Source organism: Hesperophylax consimilis, chromosome 7 (assembly GCF_061612785.1).
Source record: "Hesperophylax consimilis isolate HC1 chromosome 7, BYU_Hcon_1.0, whole genome shotgun sequence".
Classification (NCBI taxonomy): domain Eukaryota; kingdom Metazoa; phylum Arthropoda; class Insecta; order Trichoptera; family Limnephilidae; genus Hesperophylax; species Hesperophylax consimilis.
This window is the reverse complement of record NC_142842.1, coordinates 9,227,099-9,243,112: the sequence shown is the minus strand read 5'-3', so window position 1 is coordinate 9,243,112 and position 16,014 is coordinate 9,227,099. Positions and strand designations below refer to the sequence as shown.

Below are 16,014 nucleotides of genomic sequence, written 5' to 3'. Positions count from 1 at the left end.
TTGATAGGGCGAATTCAACCACAGGTCTATCCAATACACTAAAGCCGCTCGTTGAGATGCTGGCTTTATTTTAGGGTATTGTCTCGTCTTAATATTAAAAGCGAGCGCGGAAAACGTAATGCAGTCTGATTTTATAGCAATAGTACCTAAGCAAATGCATTCTAGACTCACCACTTAAATAATTATACTATATGTATGTAAATATTGTTTACGTTTATATAGACGAATCCAAAATGCATAGCGTACCACGATTTGAACACTCAAATGACATTATATTCTTACTAGCTGAAGTCCCCGGCATTACCCGGGCTTTACGTTTTTAAAAATCAGATGTAGACAGTAATTTTCCTCTTAATTTGAACTTCAAGTTTGCAAAATTTCATCAAGAAGTATCGAAATACTGCTTTAAGGGGGAATAGGCGATGGGATTGGTTTTTCGAAATCTCACGACAGGGAACTTACTATTGTTTTGAAGATCTAGTGTGCAAATTTCATCAATCTCGGTATAAAACTGTAGATTTGTATAAAATTCAAACAAACTCCTACCTACACTCGCCTGCCACAGACAATTTTCTTTATATAAATAGATTGTTATTACGTTTTACATGAAACCAACATCCTAAATTAATATTTGAATATGAATAGGTTTCCACGGTCCTAGATACTTCCTGCACGGAGAAAAATTACTTATATAAATTTTGCTAATTTATTAAGAATCTTTTCAAATTATTCTTATACTTCAAATACTGAATTGCAGGCCCTTAAAGAATGATTTGATAGATTTTCTGATAATTTTTTTAGTAAAATACCAATGTGTTTTCACGATTTCGGAACACGTGTTCATAAAAAATCCTTACTATGTCGCTTTTCGTCATCATATATTATCAAAACAAACGCAGGTACATGAACACGTGTTCCGATAGTATTACGAATTTACTAAAAAAATATCAGTAAATGGCCTTCAATCCCGTTTTTACCAATTTTTTTATAAATTTGAAGAGATTTTTAATAAATTAGCAATACAAATTTTTTCCGTGTGGTGAAATACCACCATTTAAGAATCGAAGTGTTGTTTGAAAGGATTTTAGCTGTGGTTAATTATAAGATCTAAATAACCAGGTACTGGGTCTTTTAGTTGGGACTCTTGACGTTGATAACATAAAAAAATAAATGCTTCATAATCGCATATCTTCATATTGAGTTTGCAAAATATCGAAGGCGTGAGTGAGTACTGAGCACCGCCATCAATAACATCGTTGGGATTTGAGTAGGTACGTCATACTCTTATCGTCTTTTATCGCTTTATATTACATTGTTATTATTCAAAGTAGAAATAACGTGATTGTGATTAAATTATTATCATGTTCCACACCATAATAGTAATGATAAAAATAACGAATAAATTTACCTAGAAATTTAGGAGGTAGAGGTATAGTCAAAATAACTTCTTTGAAACATAATCAGGTAGAATTTTATTTTTTATTAATAATTTTCTTTTGTTACATGCATAAAAAATATAATTAAAAAATCAAGTATTACAAAAACAAGTATTACATTATTAAAATTATTATAGTATTACAAAAATGCTAAGAACTTTTTTCCATAGGAAAGCTCATAGCTCAGAAATGCACAAAATAATTTGCAAGGCAGATAGAGATATTACACCTTTAAATTTATACGATGAGAATGCCAACATGTTTATAAATCCCAACCAGGAATTATTAGATTCCTGGTCAAATAAAATTTTACACGCAAAACACTTCAATTATCTCAACCAAACGTATGTTGAAAAATTTTCGTCAAACAAATGGTTGAGTATTGGAGAGTTGAGCGCAGAAATAGAAGGATTTATGCTTGCCATTCAGGATAGAGTCATTAATACTAAAAATTATAGGAAGCATATAATCAAAGATACAAATCAAATTAACGATTTGTGTAGAAAATGTTTGGCTTTTCCGGAAACTATAGAACATATTATATCGGGATGTTCTATATTAGCACCGTCCGAGTATACATTTAGGCACAATCAAGTTTTAAAAATAATTCATTAATTAGTTTGGTAATTAAACATAACTTGATTGACTGCCGTAATATAATACCATATTATGAATACGAACCAAATTCATTTTTAGAAAACGATTTTTTTTAAATATATTATGATAAAACTATACTAACAGATCGAACGATTAGTCATAATAGACCCGATATAGTTTTACATGACAAAATTAAAAAAAAAAACTTATATCATTGATGTCGCTATTCCAAATTCCTGTAATATTCAAAAATCTGTTAATGAAAAAATAAGAAAATACACAGATTTAGGAAAATAAATAAAAAGAATTTGGCATTCTCAGACTATAAAAATATTACCATTCGTTATTTCGGCTACTGGCATTATACCTAGCTCACTCATTAAAATTTAGGCGTATTAGATCTATCAAAAAATTTATATATAAAAATGCGAAAATCAATCATTTTAAATACAGTAGGATTTATAGGCCCTGTTAGGAGTTCTACCGAGCCGAACCCTCTGACATGAAAATATCTGGAGTCGGTGAATTATTTTCCCATTTGATCTCTGGTGAGTTGACGTGTTGTTCTTGTATTGTTTTGTATTTATTTTGCTTATATAATGCACTTGCATAATGTGAATTGACTAGATGATCATTTGTGGAAAAGTGTGTGGAAGGGTTTAGTTTTTTCTATGGGAAGATTTAACCCGGTTATAAAGTAGGAAAATATTAATAATTTATTCCTTAACAATAAAGTATCAGGCCTATAAAACAACTTTAAGTTCAAAATCCTCTACTTACGAACACCTTTTCGGTTAAGGTTTCATCGTGTAATGCGGCAAATTAAGTTCTTTAGAAATCATTTGATCGTAAAACATTTAAATATGTATCCCTGAACTTAAAACTTACACAATAAAATACAATTAAATACACTAAAACACACTCATTGGCGAGGTTTTCTTCTTGCATAAATCAAGACAGGCAATTATACAATTTCAGAGGCGGGTATGCGTACCGCCACCCCGGGAACCATTTATTGGATAACCAACACCTCTGTCATAGGTTACCCGGAATGTTCGCTACGTTTGGTGACTTAGCAGGGGTGCCCGGGTTCATAGGGTGAGGTTTGTCTAGGTCTGGGCGGCGGATGCGTCTGCCCACCTGCTGCATGGCGGGCCGGACTGGTTGAGGGAGGCCTTTTGACCTCATCGGTCGGACTCTCGTCCCATCGCCTTGCACCGCAATTGAAGGGATAGATTCATACGTCCGTCATTCCTGGACACACTGACCCCAAGTTTCCTACCCACCCATCGGTTCCATGCTAACTCAACACAGTGACTATTCAACACACCTTTAAAAAGTGATATAAAGTCATTAAAAACGATGAAAAAAAAATGAACCTAACCTTACCTAGTCTACTTAACCCAGTTAATAAAGTTTTTTCTTCATCACTTTCCATCACTTTATATAACTTTTTAAAGATGTGATGAATTATCATTTTGATGATTTATCCGGTCACCCCACCCATCATAACTTTTTCCTTCTCAGAACTTTCTCTCCTTCTTTTCCCTAAAAAACCCTCCACACAGCATCCTTTAAGATGATATAGGCCCTGAGGGAAATTATTTTCCTGCTAATATAAAAAAAGCGATTAGTGTTAAGCGGGAATTTAAACCTTATCCCCATTTACATAAGGAGTGTTATTGTTAGCGGCCCGATTCCAAATGTTACAAAACAGACATTCACAGCATTCCTGCTCTACCGGGTATATATGCTCGTCTTTGTCTTGCGGCATCCTCGATGTCTTTCAGGTCTTCTGTGCTAATATGTCACAAGTATTTTACGCTGCGACTAATATTAATTTTCCTTCCGTCTTGCCATAGGTACTGTGGGTGTTTACATGAATTCATTTTTACATTTAAAAACCAACCCTTTGCAACCGGCAAAAGAAATCTGAATTGTGATGGGCCACACTAGTAAAACTCTTAGTTATGGTTTCCTAGGGCTGGGCGTACTGGTTGAAGGTAACGGTTGCGCGTTAAGGTACCGCACGTTCGTTCGACACCCGTCCACTAAAAGCCGGTGTCCCTCAAGACGGATCACTGTCTCCTAACCTGTTTAACCAATATTCTAGCGATATTCCCACACCAATGAATGACAACGTAAAAATTTCTCATTTCGCAGACGATACAAATGTAATTTCAAATTCAACTGTCGCAACCACTGCTACATGCCGCGTACAGCTCCAAGCTACTCTAATCGAAGATTATTGAAAAAAGAATTACAATAAATCCCACTAAAAGTGCTGCTGTGCTTTTTCACGAAGACTTCCCAAACAGCCCCCGAACATAATACTGTTTAAGGAAAAGGTTCCATGGGAAAAATCAATTGAATACCTCGGAGTAACATTAGATTCTAAATTAACTTAGGCCAAGCACATGAATGAAAAAGTAAAATCAGCAAATAAGTCAATATCAGCACTCTACCCCATGCTAGGTAGAAATAGTCGACTATCAGCAGACAATACATTACTCGTATACAAGACGACTATACGGTCGGTCTTTAAATACGCTGCACCCATTTGGGGACGCGCAGCTCACACACAATCAAATAAATTACAAACCCTACAAAACAAAGTCATTCGATTAGGTTGATAGCGCCGAAGTGGATCAATATTAACCTCTCCATAAAGACACAAACATTCCTCTGATAAAGGAGTTGATTGTTTCACACTCGGAAAAATTCTACGCCGACCTAGCAGGACATTAAAATCTAACCATTAGCGTTCTCGCTCAATACAGCGAGAATAAAATGACCAAATATAAAATACCTAAAGTAATCCTCCGCAAGGAGTAGGCAATTAAGTACATAAAAATAAATAAATCCTGTTCCATGCCGCAGTATAGTTTTAAGTTTCATTTCACATCACAATAAAAACATTTTAAGTTCCATGTAAAGTTTCAATAGAAAATCCAAATTTGCAAATATGCTAGTCAGTAAACTCATTGTTTAGGAATTCTGTCAATAAATAATATCCGTGTCCAAGTCGTTCGTCACCGGTTCCCATAGACATATGAATATTAGTAGACCTGCCCTAAGTGATTAAAAGCGTATTATCCCCACTCCCCATACCGGTTCCATTGAGCCGGCTGGGCTCGCATATGGCCTCAAGTGAAATTTGAAAACGTGACGTCATCATTCTTGTGCGAACTATGGTCGAGGCATCATCGGTTCATTTTACGAAATAACACGGCAAAATGTTGACTTGTACTATGAAAACTTGTAAAAATAGATTTGAAAAAGAGAATAAACCCAATTGTCGTATTACATTCCATATATAAGCATTATTTTACTTTATTTTAAGCATATTCACATCGTATAATATAGATCAGTTTTAGAAACATATACTATCACATCGAGAAACGTCTGGACGCGAAACACAAAGCTGGTTGGTTGCTGGGAAGTAAATTATGAACATTTATAAAAGTGTCTTAACTAAATACTTAAACGAAATATTCGACTCTGAAAATGCAACCGAATTTTTTTGCCGAATTTGGACTTCGCAAATTTGTTCATAACGTGGCGAGTAATTTGCGCTCCCATGTAAAAATGTCTATTCATTCTAAAGCAGATTTTACTTTTAAGAAGTAAATGGTGATATTATAATGCGAGATGCCTATTTACTGTCAGATTGATTTATTGACGAATCACAGTCAGCCTTACTCCCTTCGTTCTTCAACAGTTGATTTTACCCCTCGCCATTATATTCTCGTCTATTAATTCCTATGTCTGTGCCGGTTCCCCAAAAACAGATTTATTTTCTGTCAGGATTTTTTTCAAAGACTAATTCACGCTCGTATGAAGCCGGTTGCAAAGGGTTAGCGATTGATTCCGACGTATTATAATAAGGTTACGACTTTTTTCAAAATACCTACCATGGGCCGGTGTATCACTTTATTCTCACATGCTAGTTATGACGAGCCTAACGATACCGCTAAGGGTTAGCACTTACATCACCTTAATCCGTACACTGGGTCGTAAGCATAGTACCTATTATCACCAATAATACACGTTTCGTCTATGTTTTTAATAGAGGAACCTGTATCCTTGCTAAACCATATACTGTTTTAGATTTCATATCAACCTTTATAAATAAATTAATATCATCGACATTCTTCAATGCTCGATGAATCATCGAAGTTCATACTGATAAATATGGTCAATTTACGTAAATTTCGGCGAGACAAAGTTTGAAATTATTTGCGTAAATGTCAAATTTGATAGGATGTGTTTCTGGAATTCCTCGTGTGCGGCTAGCAAAATTAGCATGCTTACATATCAGCATTAGCATTCACGTACTTAGCGAGCATAATATGTACCGGTCCTATCAAGGTCCTATGATCATCCGTTGTATAAATTTTGTTACTGTATTTATACCTACATATATTATATTTTACTTGAGGTAGGTACTTGCCAGATTTAAAACTTTTTCACCTTCGCAAGTTCATCTTTCATTTATATTTATTTATTTTCATACTCTCCTTAAAACAGTTGTACACCAATATATTACTACAAATATTACAAAAGATTAAGAACCCATCGTAGATTAAATGTAATTTGCTTAAAATATATAAACAAGTAGTAGTAATAACAAATAGTAGAAGTAAGTACCTTGAATTTTGTACATTGAAGATTTGACACAACACTATAGACAACAAAACCAAATAAACATACAAGAGGTGACATTATTGTTTTATGCTACGTTGGTACTACTAGAAAATGTTGATAGAAAATAGAGCAAAGCAGAAGTATAAAAAATATAATTTGATATTTAGATGTACATACTTTTCTATTCGCAGTAGTTTTCTTCGTGTAAACGGGTCCTTATTTTTCTGGAAAATTTCAACTGGAATCTCTGCCAAGTCAACATTTCCATTGCTTTTTTCCACCCTTCCCTTTGTTTCTTCTTCTTACTCGAAGAAAACTCGCCTTATTACTTGTGTTTTCCAATGAACATTTACAACAGCTGCTCTGCCCTGTATTCCAGTTTTTTTAGTCTCTGTTTTCTTTTCTTCAACCTCACACATATACTTATATATATGGGATCTATCACCATTCCTTCCATAGCTTATTCATATGATAACATGTATTAATTAATTCGGAAAATCTCCGAAAATTCTTCACCGATTTCTTTGAAATTTTGACACAACGTTACATTCAAATGTGTGTGTGTTTTTATATACCTATATTATATAGATATATCCTGTAACAGCGAAAAACATGATTTAAAAAAAACAGCGCCATCTGTGGGACACACATGTTTTTTCATGTTTGTCAAACATTATTAATTTATTGTTTTTGTGTTTAATTCGTAGAACTCCATTTAATTTTTTTTTTTAATTTAATTAAAATCAAATTTAATAATATAATTATTAAGTTCTGCAAGTATTATTATTATTTTTTATGGTTTTTGTTATTGTTACAGCTGTTTCGGCTTTCAAGGTCATTTTCAAACTAATAATAATAATAAAGTATTATTCTGCAAGTATTATATAAATAATACTTGCAGAACTTAATAATTATATATTAAATTTGATTTTAATTAAATTAAAAAATTTTTTTTCAAACATGTTCAAACAGCTCCATTTGGTGGACGTAAAGGCAACACGCACTATTGTTTCTCTATCACAGACAGACTGAACCGCAGCAACGCGTGGAGGGGTACAGCCATTGATGTGTTGTATTTAGTCTATGGGTACAGCTAGTTCCACAGACATAGGAATTAATAGACGAGAAGATAATGGCGAGGGGTAAAATCAACTGTTGAAGAACGAAGGGAGTGAAGCTGACTGTGATTCGTCAATAAATCAATCTGACAGTAAATAGGCATCTCGCATTATAATATCACCATTTACTTCTTAAAAGTAAAATCTGCTTTTGAATGAATAGACATTTTTATATGGGAGCGCAAATTACTCGCCACGTTATGAACAAATTTGCGAAGTCCAAATTCGGCAAAAAAATTCGGTTCTATTTTCAGAGTCGAATATTTTGTTTAAGTATTTAGTTAAGACACTTTTATAAATGTTCATAATTTACTTCCCAGCAACCAACCAGCTTTGTGTTTCGCGTCCAGACGTTTCTCGATGTGATAGTAACAACTGATTCATATTATACGATGTGAATATGCTTAAAATAAAGTAAAATAATGCTTATATATGGAATGTAATACGACAATTGGGTTTATTCTCTTTTTCACATCTATTTTTACAAGTTTTCATAGTACAAGTCAACATTTTGCCGTGTTATTTCGTAAAATGAACCGATGATGCCTCGACCATAGTTCTCACAAGAATGATGACGTCACGTTTTCAAATTTCACTTGAGGCCATACGCGAGCACAGCCGGCTCCAATGGAACCGGTATGGGGAGTGGGGATAATACGCTTTTAATCACTTAGGGCAGGTCTACTAATATTCATATGTCTATGGCTAGTTCATAATAAATGTAGGTACATAGCAGTGGTAGTCCGTGAATTTTCAGGGAGCTAGAGTGAAAATGCGACATTAATGATGTTGTTGTAGTTGAAAATATATATATTTTTTTGTTTGCCCAACAGCTTTTTTTCTAAAAAGTCATGTTTTTACCTGTCGCAGGTGACATCTATATAATAATAATAATAATAATATAATATCTTTATTGTGACAAATTTTCAAACTATAACTATAAAAATACATGAAAGACTGTTTTGTGTACATTTTTTTAATTTTTTTTTTTTTATTTAAAAATATATTTTTTTTTATAAAAAACATAAATATGTTAAACTAAAAATAAAACTAATTACAATAAAAATGTTTTCTTTTTAATGTAACTACCCAATTCAATAGAGAAAAACGTTTCTCGTGTTTGATTTGGCGAGTAGTGCCATTACAATATATTATATTGGGTAAAGAATAGAAAGAAAGTTTTTATTTACAAAGTAAGAAATAAACAAAATGTATAAAGCATGATAACAAAAGTATAGATAATGAAAATAGACTACAATAGCTGTTACTAAATTAGATACATTGATTTATAAATTAGATGAGTATATACATTACATTGGTTTATAAATTAGATGACTATACATATAATTTTATCAACGGAAATAATAATAATAACATAGTATTTATATAGCGCAGTTTTGTGTTGTTTCACTTACTTCACTTGGAAAGTAATATATAAACAGTAGGTAAAATAAATGTAAATAATAGAAATGTTAATGTAGTTATGTGTTAAGGTTTATCATAGCCCGCCTCACTAGGCTTAGCCTGTGTTGAGACAGCTATATAATATAGGTATATAAAAACCAACGCGTATTCGAATGAAACGCTGTCAAAATTTCAAAGTAATCGGTGAAGAACGTTTGGAGATTTAAGTTTTTGAACTAACGAACATTTACACTTTTATTTATGTAGATTTAAGATAGCTCAGTATTTTATTTATTGTTTTAGCTTTGTACAGCGTTCTTAAGCTGACTTTTTAAAAAAGTTTGCTAACTATTTGTACTGTTTTAGCCGTTTTTGTTAATATTATGGAATTCTGAATTGACCTGCACTTATTCAATGAATCAACTGAAAACATGTTTATTATTCATACGGTTGGGAGTCTCGTGCTCTCGTGATGGTAACCTTGGGACGCTGAGGTAATTGAAATATAACAATACGTTCTGCGGCTTGTACTTGTCCAAAGTCACCCAAAGTTATAAATCCTCGTGGCTTCGTTTTTGCACCATTTACGCATAGAAGTGTCCTTACCTTTTTTTACATTTAATAATTTAAAAACTTGGTTTGGCTCTGTATAATCCTTTGCACCTTGATGAATAATACAATCTTGTAAAGTCTTTTTATGTATAAATAATATTATGTAAAGACATTTTTTTACAGATAACTTATTACTATACTCAAAGAAAATGACATTTTCTTTAGTTAATATTATTCGGTTTTAAAATAAAAAAGTTATATTCTTTATGTCAAGAATTTTCCTTCACAGATTGTTATATAAACGCAGTTCTTTTTTAACAAAGAAAATAAGGCTATAAAATTATTCCATTACTATACGACATAGAGCTTAGTAACCGGAAAACCTAGATACCTAATGCGTTCCTTATAATTGATAAAAATTATTTTTGTAATTTAAATGAAAATTTAACGTTATCAACAGTCTATGCTTTTCAATCGTAGGTAAGGCAATGCGCAAACACATTTGTTCCCCATCACGAGTTTAATAAACTTTTCAAATACAACACAATAATAATGTCTTCTATATTTAAATATATATTCTGGGTACGTTTTGAGATGTTCATAACCAAAAGTACTATCACGAATTATTTTTGGGGTATTATGCCGTGTTGCTTTTCCTCTTTCTTTAACAACGTTTCGGACAGCGTTACAATGTGTATGTATGTATATTATGACCTTCTCTACCTAAACACAAGTTATTCTCAATTAGGGAGGTGTTAATTAAATTAATAGCTTAGAATTTGTTATTTTTTGCATTGCTTTAATGTCTTGCATTTTCATTAAATATTATTTTCTTTCTTTTTACATAACCTAATCGTTGAGTTTTTGTCTAAAAACGTACCGCTTTTCATCTTCTTTTAGACACTACATATTTTATTAATTCTTCTTCATCAATATTTATCTAAATTTAGCATTTCCTAATTTTCTCTCAACATGGCAATGAAATGTGTTTACTTTACATTTATGTCACCTACCTTAGAACAGGTCACACCAAATGAGGTAGGCAATGTAAAATATACAATTAAATTATATAGATAATTACTTATGGTAACTTCTAATAAACTTAATCTCTTTTTTGTATGAAAATGTGAGAATTGTATTTCATAAAAAAAAACTAAAAAAATAATAATATGACATCAGAGCAGACGTGCAGATTGTGGTGAAGTGTGTGCTTATGTTATGTAAAAGCAAAGCCGTATTGCGCGGTCCAATCCGGAGCGCGTATTTCAGTATAATTAGTGAAAATTAATATGGTTTTCGGCGTTTCGTTTTGGTGTAGCCATCAAGTACCGGATACCAATAACTACTAAGCGTATTAGCCCCGTCGTCTATATTAATCTGGATTTAAATTGCCTCCGTAATTATGCGTGCTTTATGCGTTTTGAGTTTTTCCGGGACTTCAGGAATAAATGTAAAGTAATGGCCAATTTTGGATTTCTCGGGATGGCCGAGTTTGCACGTTCGAAAGTGTTCTGAGATCTTTTGGCGATGATCCGATCTGTCTGGATTACATACACCTTGTCAGTGTCATATCGGAGTAGTTGATTTTATAAACTCCACCTTTCTCAAGACAAATCTTTGTTTTTGCAGGTTTCAGAAGTTCTTGGTTTTTAATCTTTTTTTCCGAAGACAGTCTTGAAGTTTTCTTTCCTCAGTATCCTGGCAATCCTTTCAATAACCTTATGAAAATGAGGTAAGAAAGCGCAGCCTTTGGACTCTTGTCCAATTGTGTCTTCGTTTGGGGTAGATTTGGTGTCTTATGATCTGTCTTGCAGAGTAACCGTATCGCTCTAATGAATCTGTTAGCTCTTAGCGGTTAGCTATCGGAAAAGAAAAAGGAATTATAATTTCACCTCGCACCCAGCTATGTATATATTTTTGTCTTTTGGTACATTTTCTTGTGGGTAATGGTTGTAATTGAATGTTGCAGTGAACCGTATGCTGCAAATCCTGTGCTGGCAAGCACCCTGGCCGTAGCGAGGGGTCAAACCAACCCGATGGACATCATCAGAGTTGAAACCAAAACTCAGGTAAATACTGATATAATAATTTTTTTAAAGAAAGACACTTGAATTTTAGGTATACAAACGCAAAACACAATCTATGTATTCATATAATTACCATATACTATTTATAAAGAAGAGTCTGTGGCGGTCAGATGGCCGCGTGGCGGACGGCGGGCGGGCGTCGCGAATTTCATTTTTATACAAATCTACAGTTTTATTTTGATTTTTTTATTTCTTATTCCCAATTTTGGCCGATCCCACACAGTCATCTGCTGGCCAGTGTTGGGTTAGATTAGATTATTAGCGATATGCAAAATGCGGTCGTGACATACATGTACCAGGGTACCGATGCTCCAATCCAGGCCGATCTCAATCGCCGTCGAAAGTACATACATTTCTCATTCTTGAGTCTCTTTGAAGGTACATACTTACATACGCCAAACATCAAAAGTCGTTCCACTCGATGTTCGAGTGGAATGACTTCGTCGAGAATCGAGGCCCATGTGACATTTTATTTTATTTTACCTACTCCCACCATAAGAAGCCCTGTTCGTTTGAATGATAAGATACTGATTAAACAAAAGTCGTGCATATTACTAGGAACGACCTCAAAAAATAGAGCACAATCTTACATGCTTACTCTTGTGGGTACTAACGTATCGATCGATTAAGTTATTTAACTGTTGGTTTCATTTGGAAATAGTTTTAATATTATCTTCTGTAATTAGATAAACACAAAGTGTGCCCGGAACTGCAACTGATCATTTACAAATTCTGAATTGATGCGGTCAGCGCAGAAGAGACGGCTGCGTGGCCTAAATACTGAAAATCTCAATAAAATTTAATTTATCTTTTGACTCACCAAATTTTGTTCCGCGAAACATATAATTGCTAAATCAATTAATTTAAATGGGTTTCTATGTTTTTTTATGGTTCACTTTAGTTAATAAATAATCGAGGACATAATTACAACTTGTTATAATATTTTTGGTCATCTCGGCCTACGACCTTGTCTCATGTAAGCCGAGCACTTGGTAGATCCAGCGTTTAATTATTAAAATGAGCATTAAATTAGCTGACGGGCTATTTTTCGGACGTCCGTTTTCCGTAATAATACGTTTCAAATTTGATCGATGCGTTTATTTTGTAAATAAAGCTGGGAGGTAAATTAATATCGGGCGTCTATTCTTATGGCGCATGGCGCGGCGGGGGAGTTGGCACTGCGCAATTCCCTTTAGGCCTATGCGCTTTTTGTTGTTTTGGCGTTGGGATTTCGAGTGTCACTTTATTAAAAATAAAAAACAAATTATTTTAATTTCGTTTTTTATTTTCTTGCTGTTCAAATATGAAATCTAACTAGTTTTTACATTTATTCGACCTTTAGAGCAGGGGTGGAGATCCTGCGGCCCGCGAGACCATAAAAATACTTTCAGAACGCTAGAGCACTTTTCTTGTGTTTCGGATACGTTTTAAAAACTTTTTTACAAAAGTCAGATAAAGGTATAACATAGGTACTTGCGTATGCACCTACGTTACTTAAATAGCAGTTTAGACACAAATAAATAAGCGATCCAACATCAATTTTTTTTTTTTGTATTTTACTAAGAATTATGCATAATTAATCTTAAGTCTTGTGTTTTGAACGCAACTTCCGATTCCGAGTGCTGTTATAAATTTCTAGTAGTGGACTCATATGTGAATATGACATTTGGTCACGCATTTTCCGTGTTTTTATTCGAAGACTTTTTGTCAGGTGTGATATAAAAATAAAAGAAAATCGGTTCTCGTTAAAATGCGGTTATAATTATATATCGAGAATTCCGACACTCCTCCCTTCTTCCTACTCTCTCTAAGTGTGGCCTGCGGGTGATAGTACAAGCATCCAAATGGCCCCGACGGCTAAAAGGTTCCCCACCCCTGCCCTAGAGCATTGTCTCAACCTTTTTAGTGTCGCGACCCCCTTAAAAGTAAAAAAAAAAAATAAAACAAAAAAAATCGTATGACTCCCTCACTGCATACTTTAACGTTTATCAATGTTTTACCTTACTAACCTGAAAAGAATGGGTTGAATGTGAAATCTCATTACCAGCTAGCGAGGTGGTTTGTGCAAAAAAAAATATATCTACATATTTGGTTATAAATAATTATTTTAATAAAATATATTTAAATAATATCGGCTGACAAAACTCCACGATTAGAATATTTATCTCAAGATTTAGATAAGTTTTGGCTTCTACGAAGATTTGAATACATTTGTAACGGATGTATTGAAACTATTTATCCCGTTTGTTACTTGTGCGAAAAGGCTTCTCGTCTATTGTGGCTTAAAGACTAAAAACAGAAATCGTCTATTTTCGCTTGAAAACAATTTACTCTTGTGTGTTTTAAATGTCACGCATTAATTAATCATCACATCTTTATTTATTAGTTAATTGGGAAATAGGAATATATAAAACCTGACATAAAATGATTTGGGTGTGTATGTAACTTATTATTTTGACATATTGCGATCCCCATACTAGCTGACTAACTCTCGAGAGGTCGCAACCCCCAGGTTTAGCCCTCGCATTCCCAATTTCTACCGATTTATAACAAGTTTCTCGTTAACTCTTTAAGTTTTTAAGTTCCAAAAAAAGTTATTTTTGAAGAAAATATATCTACATTTTTTATGCCGAAACGTTAATTATATGAAATTCCCTCGATAGAAAAAAGTGGTATCAGAATACAAGGGGTTGGCCTCCAGGACAGAGCATTTTTATAAAGATGTTAAAATTATTAAAAATACGTTTTGTTCTGTTATTTAATATGTTATATACATGAAAAATTTCACAGTGTATCTATTTCAAACGTGTCGTGTTTTATTAAATATTTTCACCATTTTCACTTAAATGTTATAGTTTTTTTAATATTAGAGTGCTTCCTCTAACATTCGTATTTACATATCTCCCTTTCAACCCATCTTTGAACGCTTACTACTGGGCCTTAGGAAACGATGCTCTCAAAATTCACTGAGCTACTATTTAGCAAGTAAACCGCTCGGTAAAATCAGATTGGTGAAAATTACATAGAGCTGAATAAGAAAATTAATATCGGAATTATATTACTTAATATAATTCTTACTCTTTTTACTTTACTCCGCTCTCCTACTCGTAAACACGCTCTGCCGCACGTACACTTCGGAGCGGTGATCCCACGCGTCGCTCCAGGCCGCCGCGCAGAAAAGTCTCACAATGGACTGCGCTGTAAATCGTTACCTGACTTTCGGACCTTACTTTTCTGCGCGGCGGCCTGGAGTGGCGCGTGGTACCGCCGCACAGTGGCTTAAATTTGAGCGCTGGCGCGACATTGACCCCAGATCGGCATGTTCCCGAAATGAATTTTTTTTTACCAATGTGTTCTCAGTTAATCACTGACATTAAAAAAAAACATTGAAAATAACATTCGAAGCTTACTTACTCGGTAATTACGCACAGAACTGAGATGTTGGGGCGCGCAACTATGCTGCTGTATCTAGGCGAGTTTGAAGGCGTGCGGAATCAGGTTGTTTGTGTACTTGTTTCACAAAAAAAGTATTTTTAAAAATTACTCGACATATTTTTTAAGATACGTGCTTTATTTAAATAACTGAAAAAATTTTTTTTTTCATAAATTATAACTGTTGCCTTGGTTCAAAGTTTACCTTTTTTTACAATTTTTTTTACCAAAGTTTTGCCTTTAATGGAGTAGGAATAAAAATCTTCACAAGTCTTCACGCTAATTTTAATAGTATATTATTACTGTGTCTTTTTTGTACACGGACTAAAAAAATCACCACCAACTTTAGCCAGCCACTCCAGTAATTGCATTTTTAAGAAATGATTGTACTTAATTTTCGTCAATTTTTTTTCAGAATCCTATATTTGACTCCGATATGTCAAAGAAAGATTAACTGTATGTAATATTTAGTTCTTCGTACCGTTAGAATAAAATTTAAGTTATTCCCAACTATTCACTGTCAATTTAAATTAACATCTGAAACTCAATTATTATGTAATTAGTCGCAGAACAGGGGTACACTGATATTCGGGCGCGCAACTATGCTGCTGTATCTAGGCGAGTTTAAAGGCGTTCGAAATCGGGTTGTTTGTGAACTTATTATACAAAAAAGTACTTTTAAAAATCACTTGAGATATTCTTTAAGATACTTGCTTTATTTAATTACCAGAAAAAAAGTTT

General features: G+C 33.6%; 1 protein-coding gene across 1 annotated transcript in view; it reads left to right on the top strand.

The window, feature by feature from the left end:
* Window positions 1-16,014, top strand: part of LOC149422268 (sphingosine kinase 1-like) — an 83,346-nt gene that overhangs the window by 18,739 nt on the left and 48,593 nt on the right. Inside the window, exon 2 of the mRNA XM_089633189.1 lies at window positions 11,724-11,823. Within this exon, the coding sequence (XP_089489315.1) occupies window positions 11,724-11,823 (100 nt within the window). The remainder of the gene's footprint in view (window positions 1-11,723; window positions 11,824-16,014) is intronic.